Source organism: Ammospiza caudacuta, chromosome 9 (assembly GCF_027887145.1).
Source record: "Ammospiza caudacuta isolate bAmmCau1 chromosome 9, bAmmCau1.pri, whole genome shotgun sequence".
NCBI classification, from domain to species: Eukaryota; Metazoa; Chordata; class Aves; order Passeriformes; family Passerellidae; genus Ammospiza; species Ammospiza caudacuta.
The window spans coordinates 17,764,604-17,780,645 of NC_080601.1; the positions used below are offsets into that span (position 1 = coordinate 17,764,604).

Genomic DNA, 16,042 nt, shown 5'->3' on the forward strand with positions numbered 1-16,042 from the left:
AAAGACCCACTGTGTGCCCTCTGTTATTTAACCTGCCTTACATATCTGTAAGAGACTGGTCACCTTATTATCCAGACATCAAATACAGACTGAAGATAAACATTTACAAAGTCATAACCTTAGCTCTGTTCTCATGGTTCCCTCTTTGGCCAGGATTTTGCCTCTATGTTCTCTGGGGACAGCAGGCTCATTCCTGTGAAAAAGGCAGCACTCTTTCCGATCCCTGCAAGGGGCGTGGTGGTGCTGATAGATCCTGCTGTGAAAGCATGTGCAGCCACACAGAGCAGCTGTAAAGCCAAGATGCACCATCCTGCCTGCAGGGGATGTAACCAGGCATAAGGCAAGGCTGCCTGTGTGCAAGGGAGCTCCATCCCCATACCAGCACCTCTGAGAGCAGAGAGAGTTTGAGTTTTTAATGGCAGAGATTTTGCCTGTCATCACCCAGTCTGTGATCCATCAAGGGAGTGGTTAATCTAATAGAGGGATGGGATGAAGTTGCTTGGTAATCACTATTGCTTCTGACCCTAGAAAGGCAGAAAATGGGACAGGCATAACAGACATCTTTATGGAAGAAGGAGGTGGGACAGACTAAGTCAGGATAAGAAAAGCACCTCAGCTCTGTGACACATTTTTCTGTTCCAACAGTCAGCAGCCACCTTCCTGTGCCTGACAGTCTCAGAAATAGAGAGAAGGGCCCAATTAAGCTCACATAGCTATGGGCCCCTGCTTTTCAGAACAGATTAGATTTTTGGGTTAAGACTGACCCATCCAATCTCAGCCCTTACTTGTGGCAATAGTGAAAAGTTGCAGGAGAAGAGCAGAGGTCAGTGTAGCCTCTCAAGACCTGATCCAGCACCATGAGTGAGATGATGTCACCTGTGCAGGGGGTCCCTCCCTTTGGAGCTGACATGTACATGTGTTTGTTCCTTCTCAGGCATATACACCTTGCTCAACAGAACAAAAATTAAAAACTCAGAGTTTTTACCTGGTAGAATAGAATTGAAAATCCCTTAACCCATTAGAATAGAAATAGGAAATCCCTTCTACCCAGTGATTTCAAATTCCTGGACAGCCCTTACTTTGTGGATAAACTACCTGAGGTAAATAGTTTCTCAGTATTATTTTCTCTATAAAAGATAGCAAATTGACACTTGCAGTCAATGCTTTAGTGCTGAAAGGGGAGAATTTTCCTTTCAAGCACTGAAGGGGAGCAGGTGTCTAGAGAGTGTTGTTTTCTCCATACACACATATCTCCTAACACCTCCATCTCTAAAGTCTTTCTCACCTCCCATCCAGAGCAGGATTAAGCATGCCCTGGAGCTGTTTTGACCTAGATGATCAGTCGCTGAAAGCCTGGCAAAAGGACCCAGGTTGTAGGATGTCATGCATGAGCTAAATTCAAAGTAATTTTGTGCTCAGTTTAAACTATTAATTTCAAGGAAGGCTTAATTTACCTTTAAATAACAGGTGGGACCCCATAACTCAGAGGTGGGCAGCCAAAGGGCAAAAGAAGGCTCCTGGATTCTGGCAGTGTTCTTGTGGTGTTGCCAGCAGCTGCAGACCTTCCATCATTTGTTTTCCTCACAAAATGAAGCTGCTAATCGCAGAATCAAGCTGAGACCAAAGTAATTTTATGAAAAGAAGCAACACAAGAGAGAATATATTAAAAATCCAAATAGGATCAGAATCTGGAAAGGTGTGAAGGCATTAGGATCTGTTTTAGCATGGGACAAGGGTGTTCCTGCCCAGGTGATGGGCACCTGTATTATCAGTTCCTTTTCCATCATCATCATCTCAGCAGTTGAAAGTTGCTGTAAGCATTTTGCTTTTGCTTCTTCACTCTTGCTGCCTTGTCATTCTCCTCCATGTTTTCACTGTGAAATGAACCTTGGTTCATAATGACAAATGTATTGCCAGCCTGGGAGGCAGATTCTGGATGTTTGGTGCGCATTTTATAGAATTCAGTATTTAGTAATGAGTAGTGTAGACACAGCATTCATAAGACAAGTGGGAAGAGCCAATTCAGGGTGGGCCTGAAGGACTGGTTCCATCAGGCCAGATCAGAGTCTAGAGAAAGCCAGCATAAGAAACAGGACATCTGTGTATCCTCCAGCTTTTGGCTTTCAACAGATTAGTTATTTCTTAAACCTCTTGATACTTTTAATTATTACAGACTGAATAGAAGAACTGGTCCTAGCACAAAAGTTCCTAATTTACCTTATGCCCCCAACAAGCCCCTTGCCTCCATCATTCCAAGGAGAGATGAAGGTTGTGGGGGAAAAAAAGTAAAGGAGGAATGAAGGCTGGGTGAGAAAAAAAGGTGAATGGATAGCTGAGGAGCAGGCTGGATGGGTGAGGAGGGAGGCTGGATGGATGAGGAGGAAGGCTGGATGGATGAGGAGGAAGGCTGGGTGGATGAGGAGGAAGGCTGGGTGGATGAGGAATAGGCTGGGTGGACAAGGAGCAAGCTGGTGCTGGATGAGCCTCTGGGGAGGCCACTGCCACAGGGCAGCACAGCTGCCATGACCCCATGAGCTTTGTCCCCTCACCAGACAAACTGCAAGGGCACTGCTGAACGTCCTCCATGTCTCAGTGAGGGAGGGCCAGGCCGGTGAGGCCAGGCCAGGCCAGGCCATGCGGGGAGCAGCAGCATGGCAGGGCCAGGACCAGGACCAGGGCCAGGGCCCACCAGGCCTACACAGTGCTGCCTTGCACAATTAACTTCTACCAGTTCACGAGCTCCAGGTGAACAATAATCTTTGTGAGTTTTCCACAGCTTTCTTTTATCTGTCAGAAGAATGGAGGGGAACCACCACACTGGCTGCTGAGGAGGAATGTCTCTGGGTAACTCCAAACCCCCAGCCAGTCTGGTTGTACTTTCCAAACCAATTTCTGTTCTTGTAGAGGGTTTATTTCCCTTAAGAAAAGTATTTGAAGTGAAAGCAGCTGGGGAGAGAGCATGAACAGCACAGACTCTTCCCTTCCAGCCCTCTTCCAAAGCCCCAGCAGCTCCTGTGACACCCATACTGACATTAAGTAAGTCAGGATAAGAAAAGCTCCTCACCCATTGCATTGAAGGATCAGTTTTCCCAGGAGAGCAGGCAGGAGGGACACGGATTTGACCACAGTGCCCAGCTCAGCAACACAGTGCCACAGCCTGTTAGCACCCAGGCGTGCCCTCCTGCCCAGCTGCTGTCCCTCGTGTCTCCCACTGTTCCCAAAAGCCAGAGCAGTGTCCTCTAGCTGGGCTCTTTTCCTACTATGGCTGGAGGAACAGGAAATGGGAAGAGAACCGTATTTGGAAGAAGACAGTACAAAAGACTAAAGTAATCACCCTGCTTTTTACTTTAGGTGAGTGCATTATGTCTTGGACTGGTTTGTACAACAGATTGTGCCAGCAGAACAAAACCAGGCCAAACTGAACAGTGTACAGGAAAAAATGAGCACTGCCACAGGCTTTTCTTATACACAGAACCTACATAGGAAAGGATATGGTGTAGATCTTTTGATGTATACACTCAGGTCAATACCAACCTAATTAATTCCGTATATTTCACATTTTTCTTCCATCCAACGTGCAGTTTCTTGCAAGTTCTCCCTTTAAATGCCAGTCAGGAGTGTATTCCGTTCTGTGAGGCCCATCTCTGTGTATTTTTAAATCCCCCAACATTGTTTTTTCCTGCCATCTTGTGGCAGCAGGAAAAATCACAGCGTTTCACAGGCCGCAGCGCTGCCCACTGGCCTAAGAAAAGGGTTGTCAGTATAACAGTCTAATCTAGAATTAGATTAGTTGGCATCACTGCAAAAAAATACAGCTCCTCTTGCATATTTGAAAGCTTGACTAATTTTTCCAGCTCCACTAGTTGATCTTGTAGCAGGGTTTCTTTGGTTATCCCAGAGCAAAGTGTCTGTTTTTGTAGACCTTTGTGTTTTCTGCTGCCTATAAAGAGCAAAGGAGAGTTGCATAACAGGTGAGACTTAATTATGTTATGACAAGACTTCATCAAGTGAACCCTAAATATTTTGAAAAGGCTCCTTTTGCCAGTGTTGCTCTCAGGTCTTCATAGCTCCTTAACAAAGCCATCTTTGTTTCCTATCAAACCATAGGAAAATCTTGTCTGATAGGCATGTAAAGCTTTTCCTTTTACTGCAACCAGTATTGCTGTCTGGTCTCTCAATGTAAACACCACAAAACCTGCCCAAACATCCTGCATTATTTCCTTAATTCTAAACCAAAACATTTTCATTTTTTGTTAAAAATGCATGTAAGATTTATATAAGACTGAATCTAGGTTCCTGGGTTTTTCCCTCTTTTCCTGCAATTGCACAGAGGATTTTTGAAAATGAATACTTGTGATCTCAACTGTCCTGCCACAATAGCTCTTCCCAGACAGATGAGGTAAAAATATGAAAATTATATATGATATTTTTTAAAAATTCAAAAAGAAAAAAATGCCAGAATTTTCCTTTAAAATAAATGCAAAATTCAGGGTCAGTAAAAAAAACTAGTCACTACTAAGAAAATTTCCAGCCTGCAAAGAGAGTGTTAATAAAAGCTGTTCAAAGCTTTGTTCATTTTCACTGGCACCCGCAAAAATGACTGCTTGGATTGCAGGCTCAGGAGAGAAAGGATGTCAGTGCTATTTATAGCTCACAGGTGACTCCCATTGCCATTGTACCTGAGAATGTCGCAGTCCTTAGTGCATTCCTGCCCCCAGCAGCTTTCTCGGGCAGGGGACAGCCTTCCCAAGGCTGTGCTGAAGGCACAGAGGTTTGCTTTGGGAAAATGGACCGTTCTGTTTGGGTGTTCCCAAAGTGTCTGCTGTAAACCACCTGCAGCAGGCACAGCCTCCAGCAAGGACAAGCTCCTTCCTTCTAGCTCTGCTCAGCTCTCCCTCTTGGGAGCCCTGAGGCTGCTGCTTTGCTGGAGGCTCTTCTCCCCTCCATCTCCTACCTGCCAGCCTTGCCATCCACCTACATTCCACACCTAGGGCATGAAACAGAATCAGAAAAACAACAGCATAAAACCTGGCTGGATATAGTGAAACCTAGCAATAAAATGAAAACACTCTCCAAAAATTTGCTGGGACAAAACAAGCCTTGCTTCTGCCCTGCCTGACCAACTGCAAGGCTTGCATAGCTTCAGTCTCAGAAGTGGGGCAGCACCGTGCTGCCTGCTTCTCACAGAGGTATTGCAGCAGGGAAACTCCTTCCCAGTGACCCTGGGCTTTGGAGCTTCAGGGAGCAGAGCACATCCCCACTGCCCTCAGCCTTCATCCTTCACAGCCTGGAGAGGCAGCTGCACACCCTGCTTTGTCCACAGCCCCTGTGAGGCAGCTCCTACTTCACTCTGATTTACCTGGCACCCTGGTACCAGGGAGGTGCAACAGAAAAACCACTCACTTGTATTTCTTCAAATTTAAGATAAGAAATGAGGAGCATATACTCATTAGACACATAATCAAAAGCAGCAAGAGACAGGAAATCCCAGTTCTGTGTCTTAATGTCTCCTTTTAGTTATTGTCATGTGCTCATCAGTGGTCAATTCCTTTGTGACATACAATCAGTCTTCTTAAAAGATGACTTAATCAAAATCAAATAATGTTTTTAAAGTCAGCACTTGAAAAAAAAATCAAAAGAAAAACATTCCCCTCTGCCCCAACAAGCTGAGAATGTCACTGGAAAGCTCTATGATATGCCTGAAAAACTCAAGTGCCAAAATAGATCTACTGCAGAGTTTTGAAGTTTGCTCTTGATTCCATAGCAAAGAATTTGTACAGCTTTGTCAGCCTTAGAAAAAGGTGCCTTTTTTGTATGTACCCTTTCAAGAAAGGCAAAGCAAGGAGAGCACTTCTCTACTTATGTTAAAAGTGCCGGTAGAGACAGCTCAAAGCTACCCTGCCAAACGACTGAGGAATATCAAAACCCTTTTCTCATGCCTTCAAATATTCTGAAATCTTGCAAACCTGACAGAGTTGTCAATTTTGTATTGATAACAGCAGTCATATATAAATCATTTGAGGAGTAAATCAAGGAGAAGAAAAAAACCCGTTTAATCCACAGTCACACAAATCCATACTGCCTGCAGAAGTTGAAGTGCTTTGGAGGCCCTTTTAATAGCAATATATTAACATCCTTGTTTGTCTTTCCTGAAGCTTGCAAGACATTATTTCCCCACATGCCTCTCTCAGCCTGGCCTCTTTGACACCATTTTTATCAGAACTGACCATAACTTACACCTATCGACAGCCTGTGACGCCAGTGAAGTCTTGGCACAGCACTGGCTGTGACAGCACTCACTGAACTGTTATCAATATCAAGGTCATTTTGTTTTTCTTGCTCTCATTGCAGCTGCAGCTTCTCTGCCCTCAGGGCATGAGCTGCCCAAGAAAGCTTTCTAAGCTCCTCAGAAGCCACAGCCTCTCTGCTCCATTACTGGTGTTATGTAAGATTAGAGTGAAGTTTCTACTATTAGAAGCAGTTAGCTGCATGGTGATTGTGTGCTCCCCTGACTACAGCATCCAGCACAGTTATGGCTGCTGGCAGCAGGACTTAAGACTAGACAATTTTAATTCAGGGAGAAGCATTAGCACAGTTGAGATGCATTAAAAAAAAAAAAAAAAAAAATCAGTAGTTTTGGGGGGCTTGAATTCCAAGCTGTACCCTGGACAGAAATGCCCCAGAGGAGAAATAAAGGGGAAAGCACCACCCTAGGCTCGAAGATATCCACAGGCACTTGGAAATTGTGCAAGGAGCCTGTGGAGGGCAGCGCTGTCTTGCTGGGGATGGTTCATTCCATAGCTTAGAGATGCCAGCTGCTAAGGTAATACTTATTTTTTTATCTCTTTTGAATCTGAAAGCTGCAGATGTAAAAGCTGGCGTCAAGCCACAGCCATGACCTGTCACTGCCGGCAGGACCCCCTATTTTTCCAACCAGTGCCTCCATTTTTAAGCCATCCTTTCCTGCAGCCTTAGCCACGTCCATGGGCAAGTGCTCCTTCCTAGGCTGCGTGACTCAGGAGGGTTGGGGGAGGTGGGAGAGGGCAACACAAAGGTTCTCCCCCTTGGAATTACAATTTTGGGAAAATATGTGCAGGTCTATTACACTGCGAAAAAGAGGAAATGCTCTCCAGGAGCACTTCTGTAAGGTAGCACCCCTTCCCAAAAACTAGCAAGGTGCAGGTGAAGCTCACCCCACTGAGCTCAGCAAGCGTGCCCCTCCCGGGGGCTTGCCCTGTCCAAGGACAATAGTGGCAGTGTGACCTGGGGTGGGGCTGCTGGGGGGCCTCACTGGGGCTCCCTGCCTCACTCAGAGGCCCCTCTGAGCTGGGATGCTTGGGCTCCACCTCCACCTACATGCCTGTGTCTAGCCATGCACCCCCTTGTCTTCCCACTTCATCTGGGACCTGCTTCACCTCCAGGAGCTCTTCTGGCTATCCAAACCCTCTCTGAGGCTGATTCCTAGCACCTGCCCTGCGATCACTCCCTCTACTGAAATGGCCTTGTGCATTCCTGCTTTGCCCAGGTGGAGGCAGCTGCTGTGGAGCACAGCCCCTGCAGCACCATGGGCAGCCCTACACAGGAACAGGAGGGCTCACAGAGGAAGGAGCCTTTAGCTTTCCAACCCAGCTCAGACTCCTTGCAAGCAGAAGTTGGTACCTTCCAGCTCAGTTTGGAGAAGTGAGGGGGCCCCATCATAAATACACAAGGCCCCATGTGAATGGAGATGTCAGGAGGGAGACCAAGCGGTGACGAGGTGTGAAGACTCAGATTTTCTCCCACCCTGTAAAACACGGTTGCCAGTGTAGGGTGAGGGGCATCTGCAATGTGAGCTGGGCTGGGCTGAGGGGGAAGTCATGGAGGAGGCTTGGAGGGCTGCTCCTGCTCTTTCCTGACACTGCGGTTAAAGGGCAGGCTGTGTTTTCCAGAGCCCTCCATCTGGCATCTCTCCCAGGTAGTAAATTCTCTTAAAACCTGAACCAAACAGAGCTTTAATTGTACATTCTGCTTTTCTCTTCACTCCAAAATAATGGCAATAGCATTTATATAGTGCTGCATTGAACATGAACCTGCACAGAGGCTGAGGGACCAATTCTACTTTCCATTATTCAGGGGCACTGCCTCTGGTGAGGCAGATCAGAGTTTGAACACTGAGCTGGAGCAGTGAACTTCTACTATTCCCTGCTGTTTGACTGTGGGCAAAATAAAAGGCCATAATATATGATGCAGTCAGCCAAGAAAGCAATATTGCTCTGCCATGTGCACAGTCTACACCAAGACAAGTCCAGGATCTCATTTCTAAATTCCCATAGGTACCTCATTTAAACCATCAGCCATAACCTGCTTCTCATTTTCACTACCACTTGGTATTAGAGCTGCAGTGAACTGCTGGTGAGAGATTCTAATTCCTGCAAACAAGCCCCTGTAGGCTTGCAAGGAAAACAGAGAGTTCCCCTCTTGGTTGCCTGCTAGGTTCCCATCTGGCTGTTTTAACTTTGCTATTGCTTTTAAATGTGCCTGTTTCTGCACACCAAGCTTTCAGCTCTACCTCAAGAGACTCCTGGGCTCTCTTAGCGTCAAATCCTGACCAAAGCGTAGAGACACAGACTGGGTCTTCTTAACAAAAAGGAAGATCATATTTCATGTTACAGTATCTAAAAGATTCATTCCACTAACATGATCATTTCCTCGTGAAACACACTTCTTTCCATCTGGAATTTTCCATCAGGAGGACAAAGAACCATAGTGTTAAACATTACCTGAGAGAAAAGAGCAAGGAGTGTAAAAGAAGAGTGCAGAGATGCTTGCTGAGAAAAAAGAGAAGAAAAAACAGAGTAGATGGCATTTTCAAATGCATCGAGAGGCTGGTTTTTAATTTTTTTCCCTTCCACATGAATTATATAGTGACCCCATGCTTTGGAATTTTGAACCATTTAGTTTGTCAGGGTTTTGATACAGGGAATTTAGGATATTTGGCTGCAGGAGCTTTCTGTATCATGTTATTGTTAGGTAGTGTTTGTGCTATTGTAGTATCCAGAGGCCTTGCTGTGCCTGAGGCTCTCAATAATCTCATGTAAGGACTTGTTACTGAAAGACACCTGTCCCCATCTGGGCTATCAGCATAACCACAGGCATAGCTGTGCCAGCCAGGAAGGTGCTAGCAAAAGGGAAGGAGGAAAGATGATTTGGGTCCAACTAATGTCCTGTCAGACTCCTCTTGGGACTTCAGACATTCATTTAATCTCTCTGCATCTCAGTTCCATCTTGAGGAGACAAGGGAACAACCATGGCAAAATGGCAGGGAGTTACAGAAGTGAAAATTTGGGTTAGGCAAATAGGTGGCTATTCAGTCTGTGTTCATTGTTAGTGAAATAAAACATATTTTTCTCAACCAGGAGCAAGCCATTTCATCTTGTTTAATGCTTTAAAATACTTTATGCAATGCAGGAGAACAAATTGCAAAACAAAGTAACTGAATAGAAAAATGGAAATGGTAATTTTTTTTGAAATAGCAAAATTAACTATTTAATATCTGCAATATTTGAGTGTTTGCATTTTTACTCCCAAAACTTTGCTGAGTTTTTTTCCACTAGAATCTTCTAATGCAATGCAAATCTATTAAGTGCTTTAGCCAATTCAAGTCACTAGGGGGTTTATGTGGGTTTTCTTTTTTCTTTTTTTTCCAGAGATGTTCAATAGAAAAGGGCAATCATTTCCACCATAGAGAAAGGAAGGAAAAAAAATAAACCAAACCAATAAACGAAAAAACAAACCAAAAAGCTTTGCAGACTGTAGTATTCTAGTGGCTAGACAATACTGGGGAGATACAAATCTCCACTAGGTTGTTGTAGACAAGGTCCTGGCATGACTGAGTCCCTCAGGAGCTGTCCCAGCTGCATGCAGACAGCATGGAGTCATCCACAGCCCTTCCTGGGTGCTCCCTGCAGCCAGGCAATGTCCCCCACGGCCACCTGCAGCCTGGGCTTCCAGGGCAACTTCTGGACCACTGGGGAAACCCAGGCCCCACAGGCCAGACAGGGGTCAAAGCTGGCCCTGGCCATTTGGGCTGTACCCCAGTGCTCCAGGTGGGTGGGAAATGATGCAAAATGACAAGACAGTTTTAAAGCTTGTGTGCTACCTTGTATTCTGTGGATTGCCATTAAAGTCTCTGTCCAGCCTCTAAAGTCTCCCATAGGTTGAATTGTTTTGTTTCTGTTGTTTTACTTTTAAGCAGAAAAAAATAGGAAAGAAAGATAGAATGATAAGAAAGAATGATAAGAAAGAGAGATAAGCAAGATGAAAGAAGGAAGGAAAGAGAAAAAGCAAGAAAGAGAAAAAAAGAGAAAGAAAGAGAGAGAAAGAAAGAGAAAGAGAGAGAGAAAGAAAGCAAGAGAGAGAGAAAGAGAGAAAGCAAGAAAGAGAGAAAGAGAGAGAGAGAGAGAGAGAAAGAAAGAAAGAAAGAAAGAAAGAAAGAAAGAAAGAAAGAAAGAAAGAAAGAAAGAAAGAAAAGAAAGAAAGAGGCTAATGAGATGGCTACAGTTTAAAAGAAAAGTAATCCTATCCAACTTGCATGGTTTAGATCTCTGCAGAAAATGTTAGTGGCCTTGTAAGACAGAATTTTTCCCTCTGGTACAGGGATTCCTGCCCTCCTACTGTCACTGTTTTCAACTAGAGCAGCTTCTGGGAGCCACCCAGAGGGAGAAGCTTAGAGAAATGTAATCAGTGGCAGCACTTTTGCTACCTCTGCAGTATCTTAAAGTAGAAGGTGGGGGAAAACCTTCACCAAAGTCCCTGGCCTTCAATTAAAAAATTCATATTGCTTTCCTCATTAGTGCAATCATCTGCTATAGCTATTTCCAGGCTTACCCTGAAGGCCCTGCAGAGCACTCCAATTTCAGGCAGTGCAGCGCAGGCGGGAGCTGTTCTCTTGGGAGGAGCCGTGCTTGTGTTGACACAAGGAGCTCACTTGTCTGACATCAGGCATGTGAATAAAACAATGCTGTTACACCTTTTGGAAAGAGGATTGCTCTATGAAATGGAGCTCTGTTGCAAAGCATTTCCCTGGCTGCAAAGGCCAGAGTCATCTGTGAAGTGTCACTAGCACCAAAATGACTCAATTTTGGGAGAACCTCCTCAAAGTCAGGTCTTGAATAGGTGGCCACACAATCTAATTATCTTTGCTCATCATCTCCATTACTGTAACTAGCTGAGAGGCTACAATAGAAGTTTAAAGCAGCAGGGTCTAGGAGAAATGAAAGTTTGGTATCTATCTGCTCCACAACTTCAGCCCTTAAGCATTTGCAGCAACTCAGAGTCAGCCACACTCCTTGAAAGTGAGCCCATGGTCCTATTAATCTCCTGATGTAGAAGCTGTATTATCTTATTCTTGATTTTCTTTAACTGCTTCAGCTTAATGTTCTGTGTTGGTGGAAGTACAAACAGGTCATCATGAAGATGCTAGCAGTAGCTCTTGAGCACAGTGCATGACTTTCACAAGGCAGTAAAACTTGTAGGGCAATGCACACTATCTCTTTCTGTGCTATTCTTCATGCTAATCTGGGCTAGGATTGCACAACATACTCCTTTACCAAAGCTCTTGATCTTATATTATCTGCCCTGAAAAATTCATAGGATTTTATCTCTATATTTCTCTCTACCTCCCTGCAGTTCTTCCTCCATCATTAAAAGTAAAACCAGTCTTCTTTTTTCTATGTCTCCCATCATCTTTATTGTGCTTTTCATATCTTGCTTATTAAGTAGTTACCCTAGGGAGACCTCTTTCTTATTGGAACATACAAAAAGCTATAACTGCACTTAACATTTGTAGGGAGGAGGAGGGAGGAAGGGGCAAAGGAAGCAAATTTAGACTGAGGACTCAGAAATATATGTGTATGTTCAGTAATATGCCTCACATCAACTCCACTTCCTTTTCTCTAAGCAAAAATATATTCTCCCTTGTTTTCTGCTTATTCCCCAAATCAGCTTACACTGTTAAAATAATGTACATGGACAAAGTTGTTGTTTTAGGAGCAACATCTGTATGGCTGCTGCTGCTGTGGGGCAGGGGAAGACCAGATGACTTCTGAAGGTCCATCTACGCTTGTTTTCTAAAATTGCTGAGAAAATAAACCCAAACTTTAGATTTAGGCATTCAGGCATTAGAGTGAAAGCTGATGCCATATCAGAATAAACACCATTTACCCTACTTTGGGAAGAGTTCTAGTGTGCCTTCCACATTGATTATGACTTGAGTAAGAACAAGCAACCAAATAAAGCTCACGAATAGTTTCAGGGGGCAAGAATGGCAATTCAGGATAATGAGACCCAGGCAGGAGAAATGTTTCTAAAGTCTCAAAGGAGGGACTGCTTGGATATCTTGCTCTTGACTGAGCTTTGCTTCTAGCTGAACCATCTGACCTGGGCTTGCTGGGTCTAAACCAGCAAACAGCATTGCAAAAGGGTTGCCCATATTCCACAGCATGATTTGTGAGGGTTCAGAGGTCTGTGATCTCAGAGACCTGTGAAGGAGCCCTAGATGGATTCTCAACAGGACAACAATGCCAGAACTTTTAGCCCTATAATTTCAAAAATACTATTTTTTTCTCACATCCTGGGTAAGTATCCTGCCCCTCAGACAAGAAAAATGGCCCCTCTCTGGAGGGAAGTAGCTATCACATTATTTATACAAAGTGGAACAGCTCCCAGAGGAGAGATTGAGATAGACAGGCACAAGAATACCAGCATAGCTGAGTGTCCAGGGATATTCAACTGAGAGAGAAAAAACTAGTTCAAATCCTCTCAATTTCTCTTTCTACATACAGACATATACAATATATATATGTTTATAGATGCATGTGAAAATCCTTTCCTATGTATACATGTATGTATGTGTGTAGGTGTGTTTAAATGCATCACTATAAATGAAATAATATTGTATGTACACATTGTTTCTATGTGTGTACACATGCACCATACAGATGGTGCTCACATACACATCATAAGATTTTCACTGTGGCCCTAGAAACTTTGTAAGTCAATTAACTGATACATTCAAAAACTTCCAGTTTTAACTAATCAGAATCAAGTGTATACAAATACTCTGGTAGCACTTTAACAAAAAGAGAAATGTTACCTGTGCCTACAAGGTTCATCCAGTCTGCATTCAGGTGGTGCAGATGTTCTTTACCAATAGTGTTACTGGACAAGAAATTAAATCACATTATCTTATGCTGCTCTCTCAGGGGAAAAATTACATGTCTGTAGAGTCCTACCCCTGAGTCAGTCCTGCTCTCTGGATGCTTTTAGCAACACCTGCCGGCCCTGCTGCACACACTAGTTCTAATAATGTAATCCTATTTGGAGGGTAATGAACAGGTCTACTTTCTAGGGAATAGTATTTCTGTATGAAAATTTCCTTTCAATTCATTTCAGAAAACCTGTCTCTGATACAGCCTGAGTGCATGCAAAGGAACAGCAGGATGCTTCGCACCAGAGACTCTTCACCTCTGACTAGGAGCCCTGCCTACGAAACACCGTCACTAACAGATCTCCAGCAGCTCCTGTGGCTCAGAGGAGGCTCTGACAATCATGTGGACCAAGTCTGGCCAAATATCTACGTGGGAGATGCGTAAGAACATATGGTCCTATTGTAAACTGTTATCAGTCCCTGGGAGGAGGAGGAGGAAAGGGCATGGTACTACTGGGGAGCAGCTTTTGGGTCTTCAGGAATGTTTTTGTGATACAGGCTTCCAAACTGATGATGTAAAGAGCTTGGATGTCAAGAAACATATAACATGTAAAATGGTGACTTACTCCTAGCATGTCTGATTTGGTTTTTTATATTTTTTGAGCCACCATGAATTTAGCAGGGTAAAAATTATTTGTATTCTAGACTAAAGTCTTCAAAAACCTATGCCAAATTGATGTCAATTCTGAGATGTCTTATGTGGCCTGGAAATTGTGGCCTCTAAGGCAGCAGACAAGAGGCCAGTAGACCTAACACTCAGATAGGGGTAGCAAGATTAAAACCCAGAAGGAGGAGTACCCAAATGAATTGTGCAATAGTGATCTTGACATTCCAAATCCAAGCTTTCTTTCCAAGATGATAAAACTGAAAATATCAAACATTAATTTCATGCAAATACCTTATTCTTGTGACCAATAATATTTATTGCTATTTCCTTCCAATTGGATTACTGCAGATTACCTAGATCATTAGCTCATTTTCCCCAGCTCCTCCTCCTCATGAATATATCAGTTAAGGTTCAGAATCCTGTTGAATGGCTATAGTCCTAGTTTATGGTGGGAGGTGGGGTTCACCTAGCTGGTGAACACATTGCATCCACTTCATGTCCAAACCAGGAACAAGATGTTGCTGCATCAGTGCATACTCTCACTCTTGAGACGAGGTACACTGCAATGAGAGATTAGCTCTAAAAATTCCTAAATAAATATTTAAGGAAAATCTTGACGACTTCATACAGTAAGCCATGTTCCCAGGGATTATCTGCTGGGAGGCATTTGCTTAACTAACAGTAACCCAGTGGCAAGTCTGTGCTCCCGCTGTTCTCCACCCCTCCATATGACATTCATGTGCAAAGCACTATGTGCTTCTTGAGATTTGCTCCTCTGTGAGCAGGGTGCAGTTCCTGCATCCTTCCATAGTGGGAGCAGGCACTAACTTTAAACCATGCTATTTTTGCAGAATGTTAGGAGCGTTGCCAATGTGCCCTTCATGTCTTTCAACAGGTGGGCTGCTAGGAGCAAAGCTACACTTCAAAGCCTCAAAATTACTCATATCCTTAATGCAGCAGATGGACCATATAACATTGACACGGGAGCCAAATATTATGCAGATCTGCAAATAGAGTACTATGGAATAGAAGCATTTGATGATCCTGCCTTCGATTTAAGTGTCTTCTTCTATGATGCTGCCAATTTCATACGCAAGGCCCTAAACTCTTCAGGAGGTAAGAGAGAAGCAAAGATAAACTTTGAGGGGAAATTTCGACACAAGCCAAATGACTTTTCATTGCAGTAACAGGCACCAACAGAGCTCACAATCAGCATATGGTTCAAGGCAGCACAGACAAAGCCACTGAGCAGAGGATGGAGAAGGGTGCCTATGCCATGTGCTGCAGGGAAGGTGGCTGTGCCAGGTCCCCAGGAGCTGCAGAAGACTGCCTGCTCCCAGCCCAGCCTGGTGGAAAGAAGGGCAAGCTCTGAGACTGGAGTGTAGAGGGAAGGGCAGAGGTTATGGCACTGCAGATGCTGCGCCATGGGCCCATCCTGTAGGGATCAGCAGGATCTGTGTGCTCCCACACGTCCCTCCCACCCCTTGTACACTGCCAGGGGCTCCAGCTGGGGATCCTGCCCTGCATGCTGCTCCTGCTCCCTGGGAGAGCAGCAGCACTTCAGTGCTGGCTCGAATGCTTCACACGCTCAAGTACTTCACAGAATTGCAGCTTTATTCAGCCTGTCTATTAAGCTAGAGAAGCAGCAGAAGTTAATGAACTAAGTCAAAAACTACGAGCCTGACCTGCAGCCTGCTGAATTTTTGTCAGCAGAGTTTGGATTAGGGCCTAGTTATCATAATTTCCATTTGTTCCAGAGTTTGCTCTGACTCTGACTGGCTGCAGGATCTGCTGCTTTCACTGGAGTGCTTTATTAAATCCTCAGTTATAGCTCACACTGGGCTGCTGAGATACAGTAAATTACAACTCCATTTTTACAGGCAGACTATCGCACAGAGTTTGTGGGACTTGCCAGTGATCATAGTCAGGGCTGGGCCAAAGTTTTCTGCCAAAACTTTTTTTTTCCACAGAAAACTATACTAACAAGTTTAGTCACAGAAAGCTTCTCCTTCCACAGAAAATTTCAACTATTTCACTCTTAGGCCTAAATTAGATGCAGGAGGTTAGTATGAAATACCAGCTTGCCTGAGAGGTGATCTTCCTGAAAGCATGAAGATCCACTAATTGTCACCATTGTTTTCTTGACTTGTTTCTACTGCTTTTTTTCTCCTCCCTTTGTCTTATCCACT

General features: G+C 44.2%; 1 protein-coding gene across 3 annotated transcripts in view; it reads left to right on the plus strand.

The window, feature by feature from the left end:
* The window catches only part of LOC131561144 (dual specificity protein phosphatase 13-like), a 28,060-nt gene that overhangs the window by 10,953 nt on the left and 1,065 nt on the right, over nt 1–16,042 (plus strand). For 2 of the 3 annotated variants that reach the window (XM_058810300.1, XM_058810299.1), the window contains exons 3-4: nt 13,432–13,627; nt 14,749–14,969. In XM_058810300.1, the coding sequence (XP_058666283.1) occupies nt 13,461–13,627; nt 14,749–14,969 (388 nt within the window). In that variant the 5' untranslated portion in view covers nt 13,432–13,460. The remainder of the gene's footprint in view (nt 1–13,431; nt 13,628–14,748; nt 14,970–16,042) is intronic. The other variant, XM_058810301.1, reaches the window with a different exon arrangement.